This window comes from Phaethon lepturus, unplaced genomic scaffold (assembly GCF_000687285.1).
Source record: "Phaethon lepturus isolate BGI_N335 unplaced genomic scaffold, ASM68728v1 scaffold45921, whole genome shotgun sequence".
In the NCBI taxonomy this organism is placed as follows: Eukaryota; Metazoa; Chordata; class Aves; order Phaethontiformes; family Phaethontidae; genus Phaethon; species Phaethon lepturus.
Genome location: NW_010519309.1, coordinates 475 through 11,795, shown reverse-complemented (window position 1 = coordinate 11,795; position 11,321 = coordinate 475). Strand labels below are relative to the sequence as shown.

General features: G+C 46.9%; 1 protein-coding gene across 1 annotated transcript in view; it reads right to left on the bottom strand.

Moving 5' to 3' along the window:
* KANK1 (KN motif and ankyrin repeat domains 1) overlaps positions 1-10,824 on the bottom strand; it is a 27,698-nt gene extending 16,874 nt beyond the window's left edge. Inside the window, exon 1 of the mRNA XM_010296998.1 lies at positions 8,136-10,824. Within this exon, the coding sequence (XP_010295300.1) occupies positions 8,136-10,359 (2,224 nt within the window). The 5' untranslated portion in view covers positions 10,360-10,824. The remainder of the gene's footprint in view (positions 1-8,135) is intronic.
* Between the last annotated feature and the right edge of the window lie 497 nt (positions 10,825-11,321).

The window sequence follows — 11,321 nt, the reverse complement described above, 5'->3', positions numbered from 1 at the left end:
CCCCACCTCTCCTTGCTTCGCAGCAGTGACCAACTTCAGTCAGGTCTCTTCCCGGCAGCGAGTGCCATCCCTCAGCCGCCAACTGAGGAGAAGAGGCCTGCCAAGGCAATGGAGTGTCGAGCCAAAAACAATGATTTTTAAACTCCCTTAGCTGAAAAACAAGGAAACCGCCTCTCCCGCCGTTTGCTTGGAGCGGTGACAGCTACAATTAGAGAGTACTGAACGGAGTAACTGCTTCCAACCGCAGCTGGCGGTGGCTGCCTCAGCTGGTGATACCAGGTCACCCCTTCTGCTCCAGCCTCGCTACCCAGGACAGGGGTGGGAGGCACTGGGGAGATGCTCTGAAGCCTCCCAAGCTTTACTTGCCCGGGTGTACTGCCAGCTGAAGTCTCTCCATCCCGCCACAGTCCTCCACCAAAGGCAGCTGCAACAACCGGAGCACGTCCCGGGAACATGGGTGGGCCTGCGCGCGTCGGAGCTGAGGGCAGCCAGCATGGCTCTGGAGGGCCAGGGGTCCTGCCTGGCCTGAACTGACGGCACCTTGGTGCGTGCTGTCATCCCCCCTCAGCAATGCTCAGCCCCCCAAAGCCAAAGTCTGAGCTTCCTCAGGGGTCTCCCTTCCGCCTCGGGATGCAGCGGGGGAGGGAACTGCAGGGTAGGACAGAGAGAAAGCAGAAAGGCAGTAGCAGACTTTTCTCTCCTGCCTCACAGCCTCTCTCCTGGCTCAACCTGCCACTGATGCAACAAGATCCCAGCAGGTCCCCTCTTCTGGTTTATCCCATGGTGGCTGAGAAGCACCACACCGAGCTCAGGATCGGCGGCATGTTGTCCACGCCTTCCATGAAGAAGAGGTGTCCTGCTCAGCCCCCAGTGCCTGACAAAGGAGGAGGACATCGAGGCTTGAGGACAAGCACACAACAAATAAGTGGGCATTAGACAAACTGTCCAGTACACTCATTCTCCCAACAGAGCTGTTAGATGTTTACACTTACTGCTCCTACAGTACCTAAGGTTCAAGTAAAGACAGCTTTGGGCCCCAACACAGCACTAATGCTCCAAGCCATTAATTAGCATTTAACACCAGCTCTTAGGCCTTCCCCTTTACAAGACAGCCAACTTAAAGATGCTTGGAGAGCAGCAATCTAGTGCAAATCGCCTGGAAAAACAGATGAAAGAAGCAGCTCTGCTACCCAACACGATGGCCAATGACTTAGCAGATTAATCAACTGCTGCCCCAACCGAAAAGCTGAATGAGCCAAGTTCCCTCTTCCTCCAACAAGGCTGCAGGCTTGCTGTCAGGGCTGGAGGCACCGCACGCTCCTTAAGTGTGGAAGAGAAACCCAGGCTGAAGACCACCACCAGTCTACGCAGACCTTAAAACAGGCTCTTCATCTCGCCTCACACAGACCTCAAGTACGCTCGCACACGATCCTGAACTGGCACCGGGCCGCGGTGCACAGCACTGACAGTACATCAGCCAACAGGTTCAGTACTTAGCCAGCCACTGCCTCCAGACAGAGCCACTCGGGTGGATTCACCCCGCTGACCCTTGTCAGTTTACCGTCGTGGGCAAATAATGCAAACTTGACATACATTTCTAAGTACCGATATAGCGTAGCTAACCAGAACATGGAGCTGGCAGGAATTTCTAAATGTATTTTGCAATCTTGGATAGAAAAGTTCATGAGTAATTTAGAAGTATGGTAAGGCAAAACAAAAAACTTTCCCATTTTTTAGAAGGAACCTCCTCTCCTCTAAATCACTTATGCTTCTTTTGAAAATCTCACCAATTTAAACCAGGGTGACAGCAAAACTACTACATGTCAACAGCAGATTACCCATGACATTTCTGGCACCTATAAAATAGGTTTATTGTTATTAAGATACTATTTCCCTTCCTAACTACAGACCTTCCCTCCCATTTATGAGAGCACAAGTAGTCGTGCAGTAAGCTGGTTCAGGGCACTCACTGGGTGAGTTGTCAACAGGACTTTTTCCCCTGAATTTGTGCTGAACTCATGATAACAGGAGTCTGGCCTTTACCTGCTTTTGAAAAATTCCATTTAGTCTGGTGGAAGCAAACCTAAGTATTACTATAAAAATGATTTAGCTTGACAATACTTTTACATCACTGGAAACCAAGAGAAGTGCAAATGAGGCAAGGGTAATTAAATACCATCAGGATAAGAACCTAGCTCTCTGGCTGGAACACCACAGGCTTCTAGCTAAAAAAAGGGCACGAGCTTGCTGCCTATGTGGTAGCTACATAGGGATTTTATTTTTAACCTGTTGATCACTGCAAGCATTTATTTGCACAATATGTTTGCAACAGCCAATGATAGAACTTATACACTCCCTATTAAAGACAGTGCATAAATGTTGTCTGGCGCATATACAGTAAGGAAATACTTCTCTTTCACACTGCATGATTTCTTCATGGTAGCAATAAACAGAAATTACTGTAACTGAAGAACACAGTATTCTCCAGTGGTCTTAAATCTTATTAAGTTGCTTTATCCTTAAAAAGTTATTTTTTAATATAAATTATTTTTAACCACTTTCCATTTGGTCTGCGTATCACAACTACTGAAGAAAAAAATCCATTCTTCTAAGGCAAATAAAAAGGCGGTGACGAGCAAACATATTATATTTAAACATTTACAACAGTTGATATTAACCCATCCACCTGATAAATGTGTTGACTGCAGAAGACTACACGTAGTTTCATTTTAAAAGGTACTGTCTGAGCCATTCCAAGTTAAAAATCAGTGAATTTAAAATTTCAGAACAAAGAACTGCCACACATAACCTTTTTATATGACAAATTGACAGAAAGCAGACTTGCTTGGGGCCCAGGCATAGGTAAATGTTGCAACTACCATTTGGCTCCAGGGAAAATGCTCTTTTCTAACTGGATGGCTCCTTTAATAGGATTGCAAGAACAACCTCAATTTCGTTTTCACTCTTGCTTTAACCATTTTCTTTGCGTTGAGAAGCTGCTTTCCATCCTCAAATTAGCTTGAGAATCCAGTTTGTTGAAACTGGAAGTCAAAACCAATTCCTTTAATTGAGCAAGATTGAACACAAAAAATTACATGCCTGTGAAGCAGCTAATCATCTTATTTATGAAATGGTCTCTTTTCTAAGACAACTGTGTGTGAAGCTCTGTGAAAGCCATCCTTAATTCCCCTGATGAGCAGTGGATCAAAGCATCTGAGGATGCTGGGTGCAGCAGGAAGGTCTTCTCATTTATGAGGAGTTGATCTTCTCAGCTGATGCTTTATTGTTGCCGAAATACAGTAACTTGGAAAAATGGGAATCTTCTGCCATTAAATATTCATAGGTGAGCTTGTTACCGTGGGAGTTGAACTCTGAACAAAGCTCAGTGCCTGAACGTCACGTCCCTGTGCCACAGTGTGGGGAGGGAACTGGGGTTTTACCGAAGTCACTCTAGCAGATGGGCTAGCAGGCTGTAGCTTGCCACTCTCTTAAGCAGCAACAGATGTGAAAGAAAAAATTATTTATACCGTGGCAAATTATACTTTTTATTAACTGAAGCAGAAATGAGGAGATAGAGCAGCTTTCAGACTCAAACACTCTGTAGTGCTGCCACAGAATGAAAACAGCAAATATTATAATGATAATAATGATAATAGCGATAAGTTTGTGTTAACACATGAGCAGTGAAGGTACGTTGAACATGTTTAAAGAGGTTTATGGAGCGTCACTTGAATAATGTCTTTATAGGACAATTACTGACCAGGTCTCTGCTTCTCTTCTGATATAACTGGATGGGCACGTAAAACAGAAGAAAACCCAACTAAATGCCTCAGCTCCCAATACAGAGGTTGCTGCCATTTTCAAAAGACATAGGCATTTGAGCTTTGTATGTTGTCACAACTAGCATGTCGATAGATACAACCAGCCACATGAAAAATGCAGAGGAGGCACTGCGTTCTTTGAGATGCCAGCCAGACACATGCAAGTAAACAGCACTCATCCGGCACACAGATGGGACCATCTGCATGACCATTCTGCATCATGCACAACCGTCCAGGGAATATGAAAAATGCTTCCTGTACGTCAGTCACCCACTCCCTGGCAGAGAGACGGATGGATCCTGTTTGTTACACAAACAAACACATCTGTACAGAAACTTAACCTGGTGATGAAGGCACGCATCTGTGGCACAGCTGAAACTGAGGGCTTCATTCACTTGCCGAGGCGTAGACAACCAGAGTGATTTGTAGCAGCCCACAGCTTTGCAGGGTCCACCGACACGCCTGTGCCTTGAACAGCACCAGCTCCTGAGTCACAGGCAAACCTCAAGTCTTCAGCTGCACTAGTGTGGTCCACATGGCCAGGAGGGGGGCTACCAACCCATCAAGCTGCACAGTCTTTGAGAGAAAAGGCTACAAACTTTGTCAAATAGAAGAGGTGTAAAGAGCAAAAAACCAGCCTTCTCCAATTCCCTCCTGGTTTTGCATCATACGAATGATGACACATAAAGCCAATCATGGCCACACCACCTCACTAGTCCTACAAAACAGCTTTGGACAACCGGAGGCTTCTTGCACCACCACCATTCCTTCGGTCTTTCCATTGTCCCTCAGCCTGTCTCCCCAGCTCTGGGTGAAAGTTAGAATTGAAGACCTTGAAAGATCTTTCCACCAGATGGCACATCGTGTTTTCCTCACCCCCAAGACTTTCCAACATCACTTGCTTCCCACTTCATTTCCTCTCACCCCTTCAAGTCTTAATTCAAGAAGTTGTCTTCTTCCTCACAATGGCTAGTATAATGCTTCCACTGGAGTGCTCAGTCACGACTGCTCCAAAAATTGACTGTAAAACTCATATTCCAAAGATCATTGAGGCAAAGCAACCATGCATTTTCAGGTCAAATATACTCAGGTAATTTTTCAGGGCAATGGTAGAGGAGTTAATTTTAATTACCACCCTTACGAACTCCTTGCCTGAGAAAGACACCTATCTACAAGACTTGTGAATAGTCCACGCAATTAAAACCCCTCCAAGTGACATTAGGCCTCTGGCTGGTATTTTGCAAAATGCATCACACATGCACTCAAATGTAACTTGCTGAAACTTCTCAAAGATTCTGTGACAATAAATGGAGAACCTTGAGAGCACTCGCCTCTCTTAGTCCTCTTATATGTTGCCCGGTCTAAGAATAAGGATCAGTTAGCGACTAGGTTTGTCACCCACATCCACACGACCCCGCTGGACACAGACAGGGTGGCAACGCTGGCGAACATGACTGTGTGGAGTGGCAATCGGCTTGTCCGGCCAGTGGGCTTGATTTCCCTGCTACCACTACAGCTTCTGAAAGACAGTGCATATGTAAATAGGAGTTGCTTAGCTACGGAAGTGGTGTTTATTTTGCAATAAGCCATACACTAACTGCCAATAGACCCAGTTCAGCGATCACCTCGGGTGCCCGTTTGCCTTGTGTCTAAGGATGCCAGCTGCAGCTCCAGCTCGCACCCTGCTCAGCCGGCTCCAGTTCTTGTGCCTGTGTCTCCATCGCCTGACACAAGCTGTTTCACAGGCTGTGAGATGGCAGACACCCTGCAGAACTCCCCCATCTGCCCAGCACCAGCAGGGAGAAAAATCTGTAAAGCTGAGAATTTTCCTGATGTCAAATCTGATACCCCAGGTATCAGAAGCAGTACGGACCACTAACACTTTAACATGGCTAACTGGTACCCAAATTGCATGCCTCAAAGCCAGCTCAGGTATTTTTGCCCTAAAAGGACCTGTCTCTAAGAGGCACTTCTGAAGAATGCTCTTTGAATGAAATATTAAAGACGGCATCACTGCTGCCTTTATTTTCAGTCTGTTTTTCTAAGAAACCGAAGCTTGCAAGGTCATGATTCTTTCAGCCTGATTGCTCATTTTAACAAAACTGGACTAGAGACTCAGTGCTCTGAAGGATTTGTACAAGCTTTAGAGAAATCAGGCTGAGATGTCAGGCCTGGAGAAAGGGGCAGTGCTTGACTTTACACACAAGATAGCCAAAAAGCTACATCCAAGAGACCTAAATGTGAGGCGAGACTTACTAAGAGCTCACAAGCTATCACGAGATACTGATGCTTGGGGGGAAAAAAAAGGCTTTATTAGTTCCAGTGCTTACAGAATTATGTAAGTTAGTGCTTCATTCAGCAAAAATCCTTTCACAGAAAAAAGTAACACATGATCTGTAAAACCACAGGAAGAGGCAGCAGGACCAGCAGATAAATGTAGTAAAGACAACATTTTTAAAATTAATAGAACGAGAAGGGGAAACATTTCAGGCTCATGACCTCCTTCCCACTCCAATTCTCCATGGGTCTAAACTGTTATAGCCCAGAGCTCCATTTACGCATGCAGTCCTGGCATGTAGTTCTCACCAGGGACTACAAATAAAGAGGTTTTACACTCAGCATCCACAGCTAAAGATAATAGCATTACAAGTTAAAATAAAATTATTCCAAAATAATTTTATGAAGAATGTGAAATCTGAACCCAAGCAAGTAAGAACATCTTTAGTAAAACATGATCCATTGCTCCACCTGTGTCTAAATATGTTCACGTCTCTAGACCACACATTTGATACTGCGCAGTAAAGGCAGGGAAAGGAATTGAGGATTTACAGCTAGTAAAAATTCTGCTTCACTGTTTTTAAGCTGGTATCTGCTAGATATTCTTATTATTATAGTATCATTATTTATAAGAAGTCCAAAGTGCATACCAGAAAGATAATAATATCACATATATAGTATCATATTGCCTGTAGGCAGACAGGATATCATAAGTTTTCTTTACCACTGCATAAGTGTTGCTTATTGCTTTACTATGGGAAGCGAAAAGTTTTACTTCAGCTCATTTAATGCATGGTTTGATTTAGCACATGAACACTGGAAAGAATCAGATTTACCAAGCTGCCTTTTAACAAAAATAGGTAAATTTTAAGACAGTAAATAAGCTGCAAGAGCTTTATATAGCAGTGCATTAGCCAATAATATTATGCTGACGTTAAATGGTATTTACTTAGGGGTTTTTTTTCCAATTCAGCACCCACAATACAGATGAATTTACAGAAGTTTTTCCCGTTTCCTTAATCTCTTGTTTCAGTCACTGTATGGCAGGACCAAGAAGACGGTATCCAATAGTCATTGCTGGGCATTACATATTGGTTTCCAGTAAGTCAATGTTTATAAATTTAATAGTAATGTGGTTGGATTCACCAATAAGCACAGAAAGGTATTAATAAGGTATTAGAAAAAAATGGCTAAGTTTTAAAGTAGACTATTAGACACCCCAATATAATAATAAAAACAAAGCAAGCAACTTTACCACAGGGAATAAAGAAATCCCTCAGATTAATTTTATAGATTTTCAAGGTAATAAATAAAATGCAAGGAGTATTTAAATCTCTGTTCTTGCCTTTCCTGAGTGTCACCAAAACCTCCTGCAGTAATTACAGTTTATTCCTTTCAAACACGAGGCTGTAATTAGGGATTAGGACAAACAGTTATTGGACCAGAGAAGAAGCAAGATGTGGTTTCTGTGAAGCGCTCGGAGTTGCCTATTACAAAGCCATCAGCCCTGCTGGAATGGGAAAGAACCCCAGCAGCGTTCCGGCTGAGCAGCAATGGAAGAAACACTACAAAATCCAGGGAAACATCTGTGGAAACAAGCCAGTTTGACACAGACCTTGAATATGGCTTTCAACTCTGTCAAATCTGACACTGTCGTTTTTTTAAATTGCATGCCATGTTTAAAGGAAGGACAAAATTCCAAACCCATAGGCATTAACCTTGAATACTCTCGAAGTTACAAAGTGGAGTCAACACCTTGCACAGCAGTCAAACCCTGTACATTTTCAGATACCTCTCTGGCATGGTCATCATCATCAAGCCTTTCAGAGTCTTCTGGAGCGGGAGAGGCAAAACCACCTCTGGTTTTTCAGTTACCACTAGTGGGCTGGAGAGAATACCTAACGGGCCCGTCCCGCAACAACGTTATATTCTGCATTTCACCTGCTTACTTCCAGGCGAAGCGAGAGCCTAAGCAGGTGAATGGCCTGCGGCACTGGCAAGGAGCGGACCAAACGCGCGCCCGGACGCTGGGCTTACCTGACGTGGCGCTTCTCTCCATGCACTGCTTCTGAAGGTCCAGGCTCCGCAGCTCCTCTGTGCTGGCGTATTTCATGACGGAGTTGATGGAGGTGAGGGTGCTGATAAGCTGCGAATTGAGAGAGCCAATCTGGGAGTGGGGCTCCCCAAATGCTTCTGCCAATTCACTGTAATTTTCAGCAAGCAGCATCTGCTGTTCCTGCAGCAGCTTCTGCACACGCTCGATGTAGTGATCCAAGCCTGTCCTCAGCTCGGGTGGAGGCAGCGGGCTTTCCAAGACATTGCTCACTGGCTCGCACACAGACTCTCCTCCAACACCGATGCTCCTGGTGCCAGCCGGCACAACCGGCAATGGAGGGGGTCCGCAGGCAATACTCCTCATTTTAAGACCAACCAGATAGTTCTCATGAACATTTATCTGCCCAACACCACAGTCTTTGGTTTTTATTGCAGAGGGCTTTTCAAAGCCAGGGTGGCTAGAGAGCAAGGTGCCCACTCCAACCGAACGTGTTTTAGCAGATGCATGGATGTCCTTCACCCGGCCATCTCCTACCGCCACGCTCCGCGTCTCCACACTCTCGGTGTTGGTCTGTTTATCGTAGCTGCTCAGAGCAGTGTTTGTCCCGCAGTCTGCCAGGGAAGCTGTCTCTGTGCTGGTACACTGGCTCACCATCTCCCAAGTGGTGCTGGTCTGCTGGCTAGCCATAGAAGGCACAGCCATCACCGTCGCCTCTGCCCTTGGCACAGCCTCTGTGGCCGTTTCGCGCGACACACGCTCCTTGGGGGCGCAAACCACCACGTCCACCGAGCAATCCCCACAGCCTACAGACCGGACCGTTCCGCCCGCCCGTGCCACCCCTCCGGGGCTCGGAGCGCCTGCCGCCTCCTCTGTGTTGACGCCTGTCTCACAGACGCTCGTCTCTGCGCCCACCGCTTTATCGCGCAGCTCAACAGACCTCCCTGTGCCCTGGTCTCGCACCCCTGCCCTCTCCCTCACCAGCCACTGGCTCATCAGCAGCTCGGGGCCCGCAGCCGTGCTCTGCACAGCAGGTCTGCAGGAGATGCCGACACTGCTTGTCTGCAGGTGGTTTCCCACCGACGAGTCGGCAACGTCCACGTGATCTCCCACCATTTGGTCTCGTGTTTGTATGACAGCCTCCACCATCCTGCTGACAACATGGGGCTGAGCCATCACGGCTTTATCCACTTTTTTCCTAGACCCAGCTGCCTGCAGCTCCTGTTTTAATTTGGTCATTTCCCTGTCATGGGTCGTTTCCTTTAACTGAACCTCTAGTCTGTAAATCTTCTCCTTAAGGGCTTCAATGGTCTGCTGCTGAAGCTCTATCTCTTTCTCGACCTCTGCAGACAAGCCAAGCATGGCCTCTGTCACCCCAACCCCAGACTCTCTCATTTCTTTCTCTGTCCCCACAGCTACTTCTCTGCGTTGCCTCACAGATCTGTTGTATATAATGACATCATTCATGTTCTCATCAGCACCTACAGCAACAGATCGGGTTTCTTTTGTCAAGCTTTCTCTGTTCACCCGTAGGTTTGCTGGACTTTCATAGTTGCTATCCTGGATTTTTTTCTCCAGGGCTTGCATCTCAGCAGTCAGCTGCCTGAACTCCTCTATCCTCTGCGAGCTCTGCTCCACGCTCTCTACCTCTTCCTCACAATCTATGTACAGTTCTCCACCTCTTCTCACCTGAGACATGTGTTCCCACTGCTCTGCATTTCCTGCACTGTAGGATCGCTTTCTGAAACCATACGTGTCATTTTGAGTGGCCTTCCTCTGGTTCTTGAGTTCGGCCATCATGTGCCTCTTCTCCTCCTGTAACACTGAAATTTTGACCTGCAGCACAGGAATGGTCTTCACTTGCTCCTCGAGCTCCTTGAGACGCTTGAGGGCAACTGCCATTTGCTCCCGGATGTGCTGCAGATGCACCGGGCTCACGTTGGTGACCGGCGTGGATATTCCCGAGCTCATGGGGCTGTGACGAATGGAACTGCCCATAGAGGAGCTGAAGCAGGCGCCGTACTCACCGTTCCCCTGATACCCGTTCTGCACCTGCTGAGACATGTGACCGTACCCGCTAGATCCCACGAAAGAGGGGAGGGAGCTTGTGGAGCCCATGCCTCCGAAGCTGGAAAGCCGGGGCCTGCGGACATCTCCGGGCATGACCTGCATCATCCTCTCCTGCTCGAGTCGCCTCCGTGTTTCCATGAGGGTTTTTGTTACATGGAGGTTGTGCCGAGGAAGCTGGGGGGAGGGAGGAGGAAGCTGCTTACTCTCGGGGACAGTTAAGTAGGAAGGAGATGCTTCAAAGGAAACCGAGGGTCTCGCAGTGACGGACGAGGTTACTTGACTCCTCGCTGCCAGACAAGACTGCTTGTTCTCATCACTGTTGGATGAAGAGAGAGACTCTGTGGAGGTCCAGCCACTGCACTGGCCACCAGAGTTCTTGGTACCCGCTGAGGCTGGTATGGCTTTCCTCTTCTTTCGGATGTTTAGTTTCTTAATGGTATTCCCCTTTTGTATATCATCCACGTACTTCAGAAAATCCAAGTCTAGCTGGTAGCCGTAAGGTGTTTCCACAAAATAGGGGTCTTTCCGTTCTTTTTCATCTTCTCCATTTATAATAACTTCCTCTTTTTCTGTAAAAGAAGAAAGAAAAATCAGCGCTGGAAAAGAAACTATGTCTCAGTAAACTACACCCTGAAACACAAGCGCAGAAAGATGGGTGCTCACAGCCGGAGGCAGAAACTGCTGCTGCAGCTCAGCAGCAGACCAGCTTTCTGCTGACTGACCCTCAACACTAAGTCCCGATTAACTTTTTAAAAGTTAATCAGTAGGTTTTCAAATGCTGAGAAGTGCATACCCACATAAATGTGTACACATGCACACACGGAGATAGCGTCTGCTAACAAAGGGGCGCAGAAGTGGCACGGCTAGTAGCTTAAAGCTGTCCTTCCCCGAACCCCTCCAGCCTTCCCGTGTCAAACCAAGCTTTAACACATGCTACGCCGTCATGTAACGACGACAGGATTACAACGTACCGGGCAAATCATCCAGAGACCAACTTCTCTAGAGGGAGCATTCGAGCAGACGACGGGAACTTCGACCCTGCTCCTTATGCAACCGACGCCGTCAGACTTCACACAGATCTGAGCTGTCTTACGGCTTTG